The sequence below is a fragment of the Solanum lycopersicum genome, chromosome 8 (assembly GCF_036512215.1).
Source record: "Solanum lycopersicum chromosome 8, SLM_r2.1".
Taxonomy (NCBI): domain Eukaryota; kingdom Viridiplantae; phylum Streptophyta; class Magnoliopsida; order Solanales; family Solanaceae; genus Solanum; species Solanum lycopersicum.
In genome coordinates, this window is record NC_090807.1 from 2054321 (window position 1) to 2069354 (window position 15034).

The following is a 15034-nucleotide window of genomic DNA, read 5'->3' on the forward strand; positions in this document are numbered from 1 at the left end:
AATAATTTTGGATTGACAAAAATATTTTTGATCCCTTTTTATAGATAAAATGCATAAATGTGTCATCAAATTCTGAGAAAAAACTCACTTATACCATCGGTAAAAAGTTCGGTTCATTTATGTCATTTCAGTTTAACAAATAGTAGAACACATGAACTTTTTTTCAAACGGATATGACATAGATGAACCAAACTTTTAAGGAATGACATAGAGAAGGTTTATCTATGCCATTAGTTAAAAATTTGACTTATTTATGTCATTTTAATTTGGCAAAAGGCGTAATTACACATTTATTTGTTAATTAAAAATAATTTCTGTTTTGCAAAAATATTTTCTTTTTACACGTGGTCAGCTATGATTCGGCAACATTGTTACTTAAATCTTTTTTTTTTTAAAAAAAAGGTGAATTTCTCAAATATGTCATTGAACTTTGAGAGAAAGATCATTTGTACCATCCCGTAAAAGTTTGGTTCATCCATTTTACTTAACAAATGATAGAATGAATAAATATTTTCTCAAACGAAAATTATAAATGAGCCAAACTTTTAGTGGATGACATAGATAAACCTTTTCCCGAAGTTTGATGGCCAGTTCAAGCCTTTTCCAGGGGCGAAGCTAGTTGGGGGTTCGTGAACCCTATATTTATACTAAAAAATTAAGTAATAACTTATGAACCCCCAACAAAACTAATTAACAACTTAATAATAAAAAAGTGAAAGAAAATTTAAAAAACCCCAAATTCCTAATACTGGCTCTGCATCTGTCGCTACCCTTTTCACTTTTAAAATTTCACTATTTGACCTTATATATTAAGTCTTACATTTAGCTGATTTTTTAAATTACAAATATGTTAATTTTAAGATTTTTAATTCATCTCAATATTAAAACCCAAAGAACAAAATTTATACTACCATTTTTTGTCTTATATATATATATATATATATATATATATATATATATATATATATATATATATATATATATATATTATTTTTTATTTTTTTTAAAAAAAATGGGTCACTTTTATATTATGATTTTCTTGGAACATAAAAAAGAAAAAGGTGGGGTAAGTAGTGAGGCATCATTTTAAATAAGAAAATTATTCTTCTTTTAGAAAAGGTCTGTCTTCCTCTTTAAATAAATTGGACTGTAACTTTAAATTGAAGACCCAAAAAGGGTAATTGTGTGTTTAACTTATAATAATAATAATAATAATAATAATAATAATAATAATAATAAAAGAAATGATGCCTGATATATAATTATATATAAAAGTCATCGATACTGATTGAAATATACAAAATTTATACATTAATTATATATAAAAGTCGAACCAAATTGAACAAATAAATCCATTTTATTTGAGTTTATGATTTCATTTGATTTTATATTTTAAAAAATCAATAATATTCTATTTGATTTTAATTTTATTAATAAAAATTGGAGAAATAACCGAATTGAATAGACAAATTAACTAATGATTTTATTAAAAAAAAAAAACATCCCTAAATATCTTATATTATTTTCAACAAAATATTCATGAAAACAAAATAATCGAAAACCAAAAATGTATACCGAATAAAAGATTTTATTTTCGCTTATGATTGTATAAATAACTATAAATTAATTTGATTTTCGCCTTATGCAAACTGATTCGTAAATATCTCTAAATAATTATTATATTCATTATAATTTTTTAAGTCGAATAAAAGGAGAATAAATATACCTTATTGAAATGTCGTTATCCTTTCTTTTTTAAAAAAAAAAAAATTAATTTGAAGTTAAAAAGTTATCTTCAATGATTTATTGATGCCATTATGCCTTACGTATTTAGTGAGTTTCACATTCAAATGTGAAAAATGAGCACTCAAAATAGGTCCACTTTGAAGAAAAACCAAAAAATAAAAATTAAAAAATTGAGTTACACTTTTTTATAATTAAAAATAGTTAACCTATAAAAGAATAAAATAATTAACCTTAACAAAAAGAAATTAAAATACCTTTTTTTTATGATCAAAATTTTTTATTTTCCAATTAAAAATTGAGAAACTTATAGTTAACTTCCTTGTATATATATATATATATATATTCACTCAAGTTTTTCATGGTATTTGATTTTTCTAAATCTAATTTGTAATAAGAAATACTTTTTCTAATTAAAAGAAAAAAAAAGACATTTAAAAATGATGTGGAGGGGATATTATTTTTCTAATTATGAGTTAGTTATTATATTTTTACTGATCAATAAAAAAATGTAGGATATTTACGTTGATACAGAAGGAAAATTATTTTTCTTCAACATAAATAAAATCTTATATTTTCAGTTGTCTTAAAATAATTACAATTAATTATTATTTATATAAATGAGAGATAATCTTTCTTAAATATAAGTTATATTTGATAAATTTAGTATTCTTAGAAAAAAATAATTATAATTATATTTTCATCTATGGGATGATCGTGTTCTATTCTTTATTATAATATATAAGAACTCTGAGTAATATTTTATGATATATTTATCATATTAATACGCGAAAATTACAATTTATCGTATTTTTTGTTTAAAATATTGGATTAATATAATCTAATTTAATTTTAAAAATTAGTCAAATTTTACTATAAAAAAACACAATATGACAATTAAAAATGGATAGAGGTAATAATATTTTGTCATTTCACAAAACCAATGCATCAATGACACTATTCTTCCTCTTTTACCATTGAAAATATGCATTAATTTAACATCGAAAAACTAAATAATTAATTCATGTTCATTGATTAATTTTTATTTCATTTTTTATGATGATAACGAAAATCCGCAGTCGCTACCCTTTAGGTGCGCACAAGGTAAAATCACGGTTCTATGCAATAACTCACAAACCAGTACAATAAGCAAGCCCGGTGCGACAACCTCGATCCAAAAGGCAAACCCTTGCTTAATTCATCAAAATAAATTAATTTATGTTCATTGATTGAAGACTTGACGTTAAAGAGAAAACTAAAATAATAAACTTACATAATTTTTTTAAGGACGTGAAATAAAAAATATGGACAATTAAATAGGAACGGAAGTAACTATTTAAAAAGAGGCTACTATATATAATTAGCTGAATTTCACAAATAGCCTTTTTCTCATATTTATTTTTATAAGCAAAAGTTGAGAGTGAAAACATTTAATTGTAAACACATAAGAGGCTTCATCTCATTTTCCTCTCATATATGTACATAAAAAGCACAAATTTAAGCAGCCAAAAGTTTCTGAATATCTTTCTGCAATAGATTAAAAAACAAAAACATTACTTGGCAACAGAAGAAAACAACATAATCTATAAATGCAGATGATTGAAATTTTTTTTAGAAGATAATTGTTTTTAACTAACTGGTGACGTTCGAACTAACTTATGCACCTCAAATATTCTACGAGGTACTTGTTACTTCCCACCAGCATAGGTACCTCACCGAGGCTTAAACAGATCACCAAGTGTAGTACTGCATGTGGAGTCTAGTGAAGGTAGAATGTACGCAGAACTTACTTCTACATCAGAGGTTGTTTCTGATAGGCCCTCAGCTCAACGAAAGGTGTAAACAGATGAAAACTTTCCTAATACTTTCTTCCTATCTGGACATATAGAAATGCACTCAAGAACTGTGTTGTGTCGAAAACAAACTGTAAAAGCACGTTCATGTTCGTTTTCCTTTTGTGAATCGGGGATTAACCAGAAGCGAGGTAGAGTTAATGCATTTTCATTCAGCAAGCTCATAGTGAAGTAGATGCAAATCAGGTCGAAGGTTATGATCATTTTACCGGGCTTCTAGAGAGAACTCGTATGAGATGATAGTACTAGGTAAGGTTGGGAGGCAGAGTTTTACTATACACTGGGGGGTTAAGACGGACACATGTAGGTAAAACATATAATGAAAAGTGAACCAATCATCGAAATTATTAGTATACTGGGTATGTCGTTGATGTTGATTGACTGGTTTGATACTAAAATACTATGTCTCGCTCTACACTCTTCTCTTCTCTTATTATTAGTATCCCCCTCTCTTTTTCTCCCTTCTATTTACTCGAAATTAAAAGTTTTATCAAAGTCGTTTCAACTATATCACAGCAGGTTTAAAACCAATTATGGAACTTCCATGACTTCAAATATTGTATATATAAAAGAAACGAGGTAAAAGAGTGAGTACCTCGATTTGTAAAGGCGACGTCGTTGGTGGATACCTCTCAACAACTTTACCATTTTTGTCCACAAGAAACTTCTCAAAGTTCCACTTAACCAGATCACCTAAAAATCCTCCTGCACTTGATTTTAGGAACTGGTAAACTGGTGCTGTGTTCGGGCCATTCACGTCGACCTGTTTCATATCTTATTAGTCCTTTGATTATACCAGTATGGCACTCCGTCGACATTATATGCAGGGGAAGTAAATGCAAACCTTGTCAAATATTGGGAATTCAGCTTTAAACCGTGTGCAAGCAAACTGTTTAATCTCCGGATTCGATCCTGGCTCTTGAGCCCCAAACTGATTACATGGAAAAGCAAGAATCTCAAGTCCTGCAAGGAATGTGATCAACTAAGTTGGAAGAATATGCATCGCATAAACAGTACATATTCAATAGTTATGCAATAACAGAAATCGTTCAAAATTAATACATAATTTAAGCCAGTAGTGCAACGAAAATATAAAATGTACTTGCTAATAAGATGTCTCATCACGGATGCTACTAGAGAGGCATCCGATGTCTTTTTGGTGACTCGAGTAGAAAGCTACATGATCTATGAGATAGCAGTTAATACGAGTTTTTTTGACTGGCTATATACCTGACTTTGTAGATACCCTTTAGCTCAATGAAACTATGCCTTTTATTACATAACGATTACAGCCCGACTAGTAAATCATCAAATTTACTGTTCCTCAAGCATTTACGAAGGAACATATACCATCAACTCAAGACAGCATCTTAAATAAGGGAAGTTGAAGTTGAAATGCTACAAAAACTTGAGAACATATTTGATCTATTCGTCGGTTCCTAGAAAATTAAATTGGAAAAGGATCTATGATTCATCATGACGTTATAGTTCATCGACTCCTTTTATAAACAAAATTTATCACTGGGAGAAACTATTCTATTATTAGTAACAGGAATAGTTTTGAAAGCTATCATTACGGCTTACGCCATTCAATTTTCATGTAGTTGTTGTGCACATGTTAGTATCACTGGCTATCTTTCTTATGAGTAGAATAAAAATAAGCAGCACAACGAAATAATACATGTTCAGGAGAAGCATTGCCATTTCAAGAAGTTTACAGAGATCCAACATATTGAATCATAAAGCATGCGACTCACCTTGATTTTTATACTTCTCATACACAGAAGAGAGCTCTGTGTAATTTGATGTCGTCAAGCCACTGAATCCAAACCAGTTTCTCCAGTCAGATCACTAAACTATGGTAAAATTAGCTGAAGCTTAAACAAACAGTCAGAAATGGAGGAGAAAGTACCATCTGGAAGCAACGTTGACAATTAGAAGAACCTTTCCCTTAAATGTGCTAAGTGGAACATCTTTGCCATCAATATCCTGCATCAAGACATAAACACAAGGAAACAAATCCATTTTGCTTGGTTAAAGAACTTCAATCTAAATTATCTTCAAATGTTTTGCAAATAGTTGTTGGGATAGAAAACAAGTGCATAAGTACGCGGTGACACTGGACAGGTAGTATAATTTTAAGTGTTCTCCCTCTCCCTTGTCTAGAAAAATACCATCTATTCCACCCCATCATTCATTTTACGAATATCTGTATCACCACCGGCTATCGGTCACCCCCCCTCCCCCACCTCTCCTGCCCCCCTAATCGACTACCTAGAATCCCCTCAGAAATGTGAGTTCATGTATGCCTATGCACATCTCTTGTGGCATTAACTTTGACTTTCTCAATGCACACTGCATATACAGCCTAAAATACAATGTGCACAAATCTATCTCGAACGGGCTTGGAAAATATCAGTGTGTCATCAACAAATAGGTGTGAAACTGATATCTCCTTCTCATAAAAAAACACTTGCTCCAATCACTTGATTAAGGCATTCAACAGAAAGAGATAAACATCTCAGTGTATGACATTATTTCCAGTAATCCTAACAGCTTATACCAATTTCCAACAGGGAATATGTGCAGCCTAGAACCAATGTTATCAAAAAAAACTCTTTGGGGCTTTAAGCACAAAGCTCAGGTAACATACGAGCTTCAATGAAAAAAGGCGCAAAGGTAGAAAAACTTATAAACATACATGTTTAATCCAAGACTAATAATTTTAAACATGAATGAAACAAAAAAATTGAAACTTTCTTATGATAAAATGAAATATCAATTATTTAGCATTGCCTCTACAGAAGAGGCTCATTTAGCATGGAAAAGTATGCCTTACAAAGTTGACGACGACACTAAAAGCACACAATAAGTGTTTCAACATGTTTTGACCCTAGCTTCAGCGCGCTTTAAGCGAACCTTTGGTAACACTACCTAGAACTCTTTGAGGTTTATTTTCTTCAACTATTTTCACTATGGAAATTCACACCCATCAAGTAAACATAATAATTAAAATAATCACTTTAAATTGGATGCTAGATTCAACTTAAATTCTATCGATACCGTTAATCAAACACAATATAAATTTTATCCCAAACTTCATCCCGCATAGTAAACAACACCCTCAATGTCAGACAAAAATAACACTACAATCCTAAAATAAGTTATCCCGCCATTTTATCCCAACAAGACATGCGATAAACTCATCCTAAAATTAATCTCGACATTAGTTATCCCCTCTATATGTAATAAACACTATAACCCCGGGATAAATTATTTCACGATTTTATCCTATTTCAACTAAACATGAAATAAATTCACCCTAAAATTAATCTCGGAATTAGTAATTCCTTATCCCTCAATAAAAAAAAAGTACGAATCAAAAAAAAAAAGAAACAGTTCCACCCAAAAAAACTGCAACTTTAACATATTTATAGTCTTTAAATGTATAGATTAAAAAAATATATAAAGACCTTAACAGTGAAGTCATAAATAGTCTTCTCAGTAGCAGCTCTAGCATAGATGGTATTGGCCATATTCTTAGATTTCAATGAAGACCCAAATGATTTAGCTGTTAACAAAGAAAACCCATTTTGGAAAAATGAAGATTTGGAAGAATTACAAGTGGGTTTGTAAGAAGAAGAAGAAGAAGAGTTACAGTAAAGATTCAATTTTGGTTTAGAAAAAAAGGTACAAATTGGTGAAAAAGTTGAAGAAGAAGCAAAAGAAGCCATTTGGGTGTTTGGATTTCAGATTTTACAAAACCTAAATTTGAAGAACAACACTGAATTTGGTGACTATGGATTCTTCAAGAAATGATAAAAAAAAATAAAAATATTTATATGGAAATTAAAACTATGATGTGGAGATTTATTTAGGCCAATTTAATTTTATTGGTTGAGTTAATTTATTGAACATGTTACATGAAAGTGAAATATAATGAACCACGTGGTTGGTTTATGAACATTACGATATTAGAGTCTGATTAATCAGAAATGGCCTAACCAATAAGGATCGTGACGGAATAATAATATTATTTTTATTTATAATTAGATGTTTTGAGCCTTGAGTTTTCTGCCTACGAATTCACCGTTGTTGTCTTCTATGTTATCTCGATATGAGATTTCTCGGATTCGAATTCACCTTTCTAGAGATTGTTTTTCTCAATATGATATTTCTCTATTCAAATTCAAAAATTAGTCTAGTTTTAATAGAGATATTCTTTTTTATCGTAATTAGTTGCTTATTTTGATAAATTAAGAAATGATAAAAATAAATTTATTTGTTATATCTTTAATTAATTACTTTGAAAAAGATGGAACTTCTTAAGAATTTAAATTTTCAATCCATCTACTCTATAATTAACATGATTCAAAAATAATCACGTGAGATAAAAAAACAAAAAAAAATTTAAATAGCCCTAGTTTGGAGAATGACGTGGTTGATTCCTTACCATCACTTCTTTAAAAATAAAAAATAAAAAATTCACAAGCCTCTCTTTTCTTATGTTTTTTTTTGAGATAATAATTATTTAGCTAGTGCTTATTTATAGATTATAAAATATTTTTGAGAAGTTAGATTTTAAAAAGTAAGAATTGAAGTTCAAAATATGTTTGGGTTATTTATCGTATTATATTTTTTAAAAGTTAATTTGATTGATTTTTAAAGTTAAATTAAATTATATTAATTTGATATTTTTTTTAAAAATAAATATTTTAGAATTATACAAAAAAATACAATATTGCATTTTTATATACCAATATGATAAAAATGCATCGTAAAATATTAGTCAAAATATTTATAGTTTGACCAAAAAAAGAAACTATGACGATTAAAATTTGATAGATGTAGTACATAATTAGACATACTTCACTATCATGTATATATTATTATTATCTATATTTTAAAAATATTACGTATCTTACTACTAATTAAAAGTTTTCTAACAGATATTGAATATAATACACTTAGATATATGTATATTAGCTATCATATACACTAAAATAGGGAGAAAGACAAATGTATCTTAGATCCAGGCGAATACATTTGATACACACTAAATATGTGTATATGGCATATTTCGCATGTATCTGACGTACCAGATACATAAGAGAATGATGAGAAAGATGCAACAGAGGGAGCGCATCCACTTGTATACAATATATATAAAACAAATTACACCCAAAATTTGACTTCATATATCTCAAAATACATGTATATGAACGTATTAAAATATATCTAAACACACCAAAATGTGATAAAATACATAATATTACAAACTAAAATATATTTAAGTAATTAACTCTTAAACTAGCGAGATTTATATAAGCAAGCAATCCAATTCCTCCAACTCAATATATTAAAGTTTCTTGGGCTTCACTAATGTTCATATTGGCCCAATATAACAATCAGTCTTCCTCTAATGGGCTATGGCCCAAGTATGTTGTTTTGGTGTAATTAGAGGGAACAATTATTCTCTAAGACAACATATATACTTGGACTATCACATGTTTAGCTATAGTTTTTGAAAAAAATATTTAATTTTTAAAAAAGAAATATAATATATTTCCATAAGTATTCAAAATTATCAAAAATAATTATAAGTTTGTAATACTCTACATGACGTAGAGTTTAATGTCTTAACATAACTTTTCAGTTAAATGAAGAATTGATTGTCTAATATTTTTCAGCAAACAATAAAGATAATAAGTAAAGAGCATAATGTTTTACGTGAAAAACATTCAAAGCAAAAGGTGTAAATTATCACGATTTGTATTCCTACATGATTTCACTTCAATTTCACTAAATCATTAAGCCTCAATAATTTAAGGTTACAATTTATATAACCTAAGGAATTAACTCTAATTCCTAAGCATCAACAATCTCATATATATCACCAAACCTACTTCAAAAGTTATAAATTCAGACTAATAACTTTTGCAATTTTAAGAACTAACTCTAATTCCTAAACGTCAACATGAATCTCTCAATCACGTGTCCCCAAATCTTCGTGTTATCTTAACTGAAGACAAATACCCTGAATCAATTTATAACTTACTGAATTAAGATTGCAACAACATTACAATTCAGTGAAAATCTTCTAATACGTAAACTCTTTTGTGATAGAACCTATTTTTTTTTTAATGTATTCCTTCAATCTTCTGGTAGATTTTACGATGTCAATTTTTCAATTATTTTTTTGATCCGTAAGTGTACAAATATTCTCAACGATTTCATTTTTATAGTTCCATTAAGCATAACTATTCAAAGAGTTATTCTTCACTTCAACTATTCAATACTATTACATAAGTCGAATACGTGTCTTTATGGTGTTTTCTCAAACTTGTCGACAATACTAATAAATGATGGGTGTTTTTATAAAATATAAACCTTACTTAATAGTAGGTCATACGTATTTCTTCCCAATTTTCATTGGCCTGCATGTCGAATATTGTAATTATTAAAATAATAAGATGATGTTGGTAAAGTTGGTAAGTTTTTAAGTTTGACTATTTCACCAAATTGAGTAGAAAAAGTCAATGTGTCTTGCAATTTGCAAGATGTTTGTTTGGTAATATTTGTCCAAACGTAGAGACAAGTGCCTAATTGTTGACCTAAGACATATGTACACAAAGCGAAGTCAGGTATGATCGAGTGGTTTATTTAATTTTATTTTATATGTGGTTTTAAAATTAAAATTATTATTTTTGGTTATAAATATACGTACATGGATAATTATTTAGCCGATAAACAAATACGATTCGCCTCTCTCTTTTCTTTGTCCCCTCTCTCCTCCCTTTTCTAATCTCGCTCATCTCTTTTACTCTTTTATCATTTAATTACAAATCGTAATTAAGCAAACTATAGTTGTAGATCTCTAATTAAATCTAAACACATATAGTCAAAAAGGATTCGGCTCCTCTCTATTTCTTTTCTTTCCATTTTTTCCAAGTTCTAGTTTGGATTGGAGACGCATATAATAGTTTAGAATTAATGGTTGAGATTTGATTGGTTAATATAAAGTCCTAACAATAATTATTTACTTCCATATATTTACTTGTTAAATATTTTTACAATACTTTATATTTTTCTTAAATATACTAAAAAGTAAAAACTTTTCTTTACTTCCTACATATACATTTAAAATTTTACTAAATATTTTTACTTTTTTTTTGTAAAAAAAATTATAATACAATTAAACGTTTCTATTTTTCTGATAGAGTATTAAGAGCTATAATATCTACAGAGCAATATGCACTCTATTTAGGGAGTGAGAAATAATTTTAAGTTATGTAATAAAATTTTATGAAAACTATAATGTAAATTTAAAATTGTTGGATTGCAAATATATTTAAGAAGTAAATATAAGCAAGTAAATAACTATGGTTAGGATTTTGTTTTAATTAATTAGATCTCAATCATTAATTCTAAACTATGACAAGTGTCTCCAGTCTAAACTAGAACTTGGGGAAAATGGAGAGAAGAGAAATGGAGAGCAGCTGGATCTGTTATTTTTGAAAGTCCTCCTTTTGTTTATTCAATCATTTATAGTAAAAGATTACTTATAAAATTTGACTCTCGAAATTTGAATCGTACGATATAAATAGGAAAAAGAAAATTGACTAAGGATATATATATATATATATATATATATTTTTTATTTTTTTTTACCATAGAAATTAATATAGGATCGAGACCAAATCAAAATTCTAGGACATTAAAAATGAGTTTTCCTATAGTATTATTAGTAGATTTTGTAATGAAAATACCATTCTCATCAAACATTGCTTGGACCATATCAATATGATATTTATTATTAATATATAGTTGATGACTTGTAGTGATAGATAGGTAATTAATTTATACTTGTATTATGTAAAATTCATTGAAAAAAAGAATTTTGTTATCAGTACATTTATATTTTTGGGTTTCAACTTAAAATTTCTAGTCAGATAATAATAACGGAGCGAAATTAAAAGTTATATATGAATTCAATACTTAATTATTAACTCTTAATTTTACCATTTTAAAATTTAAAATCTATAAAAATTAATTTAAATTCTCATTCCGTCTATCCATAAAACAAATATGTTATCCATTCCACCAAACTTTGATGGTTGCAGGTTGATTTTTTTATATCATTAGTCAATTATAGTGATAGGTAGGTAAGTGGTAGGTTTGATTGTTTGACCATTTTCTCACATTAGAAGAAAATGTCTCACAACTATTTTCTTTTCATTTTCGCCTAATTTTCGATATCGATATTAAAGTTAGACAATATCTAGTTCATATCAGAAAGTTTATTTTTCACTTGATTTTTGATATTTACATTAAAATTAAACTGTATTTATATTTGTATCAGAAAATTCACATTAAGAAATAAAACGCTCAAGACAATCTCATATCCAAGGTCTCACAACTACTTGTTTCTTGTTAACTTTGTAAATAACTTATACACTATATATATATATTTTATAAAGTTTGCACGATTGAATTTATTAACGAACTGTATTTAATGACGTACGATTTTTCGTAAATAATTTTTGCTAGTTATCACAATTCTTGTATGTCACTTTGGTGGTGTTATTGTTGAGGTTCCAAGTAGATATTTATTTTGCACTATTTTCACTTGATAACAAACTTCTATATATTGATGATATTTTTCTTTCGATACTAATGATGATGGTGATAAAGAATATAGTGTCCGATGATACTCTTTGTAGAATGTTGTCTCCATTTGACTAAATTAAAACGACAAATATTCATTGATTATATATTAAAAAGTTCGATAAATTTAATGACGTCGAAAAATAATGTCCCGATAAAAAAAGGAATTTGATAGTGTCTTTTACAAAAAAAAAAAAGTGCTAAATAAATTTAGTAACTAGAAAAAACAGAAAATAATTTTGCCTAATCTCAACATCAAAACATCTTTAATACTATTAAATACCACATGCTAAGTCAATCAACTAGTTTCAACTCTCTGTGCCTCATTTTTATATGAAAAAAATACATAAATACAGTCTCGAATAATCATAAATGGTATATTTATATCCTCCGTCATACTTTTCATACATTGAGGTCTTTGGCGTTCAAAAATCAGGGTAAATGTACTCTTCTCTTTAACAGAAGACTAAATAAAAACACGTGACATAATCTTATTTGTCGATTCAATATTTAATAAATGTTGAGTCGATTAATAAAATTATGAAGCTTTGAACGGCAAGAGTACCAATATCTCAGAAATATGACGGAGAATATATCTTCATAAAATTTACAATAATTTATTGGTATATTTATACTTTTTTTCCTTTTATATTTCTCTTTAATATTTAATAAATTAACAAATAAAATATAAAATAGCTTTCTGATTTCCCCAAAAAAAATAATATTAAAAGGAGAACTATTTTATGGTCCCTTTCAAAACAAATTTATTTAAGTAATAGAAAAATATGATAAGCCAGCAAAGTACGTGGACATGGTACTCACTACTCACCTTTCACCAACTCAACCAAATTCAACTTTTCTCTCGGTATTCGATACGAAGAAAAATATTTTTCACGAAAAAATTTATTCTATACAAAAATACGTAAATTTATCATTTCACAATCTAGAAAAATATTACGTGAACATGCTGAGTTAGGGAATGAAGGTTTAGAGGTGTGATGATGAAAAATAACGAGCAGGCAATGAACTTACAATGTTACTTATAAAATCTGTCATCCCTACTTTCATCACAGAAATCATTTTTTACACTTACGAAAAACTTGTTTACCGAAATATTTTATACACCAAATTACATCATAAATAATTTAAAAGATTTTTCTCCGTACCAAACACACACTAACTTGCACATCATGAATAAGCCTCATACTTTAAACTTTATATACTTTTCTTCCACCAACAACCACAAAAAAATAACACAAAATTTTCAACTATAAATAACCATATTCATTCAAACATATCTCATCATAACCAAAATCAAAAACACTTCCAATTTTTTTTCCTTAATCCATCTATTATTATTATTATTATTATTATTATTATTATTATTATCAATATGTCTACAATTGATAACAACCCCCTCACAATTACTGAAAAAGTTTATGTTAGAGTTAGACTTGCAAATGAAAATGATATACATCATATATACAAACTTTTTTACCAAATTCATGAATATCATAATTACACTCATCTATACAAAGCTACTGAATCTTCCCTTTGTGACCTTTTATTCAATAAAACAAACCCTAGTCCTCTATTTTATGGTCCTTCAATACTTCTACTTGAAGTATCGCCAACGCCTTTTTTAGATATCGATAGTAAAAACGAAAAATTTAAGCCCGTCCTTAAAGAATTTGACCTAAGGTCAAATGTCGTAGACAAAGAAGCCGATGAATTCAAGTCCAATTCGATGAATGATAATGATAAGAACGACGTATATATTGCTGGATATTCATTTTTTTACGCGAATTATTCGTGTTTTTATGATAAGGCTGGAATTTATTTCGAAAGTCTTTATTTTAGGGAAAGTTATAGGAAATTGGGCATGGGGAGATTGTTGTTTGGGACAGTTGCATCAATTGCTGCAAATAATGGATTTTCATCAGTTGAGGGAATTGTGGCTGTTTGGAATAAAAAATCATATGATTTTTATGTTGATATGGGGGTTGAAATATTTGAAGAATTTAGGTATGGGAAAATGGTTGGTGATGCATTACAAAAATATAAGGACATTTGATCATGAAAATATTTTTTTAAAGTTATTTTGTACTTTTTTTTCTTGGTTTTTCCATTTTGTAAAAGCAATATTTATTACTACTATGTATTGATTTGTGTTTGGAAATGTTGGATGAATAAACATGTGTTTTTTTTTTTTACCTGGTTTAATTTCCTATCTGGTGTTCGATATCTATATTGAAGTTAGACTATTTTTAGATTCGCGTGGGAAATTAAAGTTTTATATTGCGGATAGAACACTTCCTAACAAAGGCAGCTTCATACATGTTCGATGAATAAACCTATTCCTTTTTTCATGGTTTAATTTCCTATCCGGTGTTCGATATCTATATTGAACTTTTACTATATTCAGATTTTGTGTTGGAAATTAAAGTTCCACATTGGGGTAAAATGCTCTCTAATAAAGACAACTTTGTATTCGATCGGGCGATGTGAACTTGAGACGTCTGGTTAAAAGTGAAGGAATACTGAGCACTACACCATGAACATGTGTTAATACTATCTCCATAGACCAGAGAGATACTCTGGTTCGTTTTACGTGTATGTATAATTGATCAATTTATTTATAGAAATCGTAAAAATTAAATAACCCCAATCATAGCCTAAAGCTGAAGGAACCGACCCGTTTACCATTTAGATGATATGACATCTCTAGCCTCCGAAACCTAGATTCGCCTCTATCCATATAGGAATACTCG

The 15034-nt window shown here is 28.2% G+C and overlaps 2 protein-coding genes across 2 annotated transcripts; one reads left to right on the top strand and one right to left on the bottom strand.

Annotated features, from left to right (window-relative positions):
* Positions 1 to 3112: 3112 nt before the first annotated feature.
* On the bottom strand, positions 3113 to 7527 carry LOC101248896 (probable phospholipid hydroperoxide glutathione peroxidase). The gene is made up of 6 exons (XM_004244468.4): positions 7070 to 7527; positions 5509 to 5585; positions 5354 to 5415; positions 4441 to 4559; positions 4192 to 4359; positions 3113 to 3270 (listed from the first exon to the last, which is right to left on the bottom strand). Exons 1-6 carry the CDS (start codon positions 7328 to 7330, stop codon positions 3241 to 3243), a joined length of 717 nt encoding a protein of 238 aa, XP_004244516.1. The 5' UTR covers positions 7331 to 7527; the 3' UTR covers positions 3113 to 3240.
* Positions 7528 to 13513: 5986 nt separating this feature from the next.
* LOC101249387 (tyramine N-feruloyltransferase 4/11) lies at positions 13514 to 14473 on the top strand. Its single transcript, XM_004244469.5, has one exon. The coding sequence runs from the start codon at positions 13657 to 13659 to the stop codon at positions 14335 to 14337; it is 681 nt and encodes a 226-aa protein (XP_004244517.1). The 5' UTR covers positions 13514 to 13656; the 3' UTR covers positions 14338 to 14473.
* Positions 14474 to 15034: the final 561 nt, after the last annotated feature.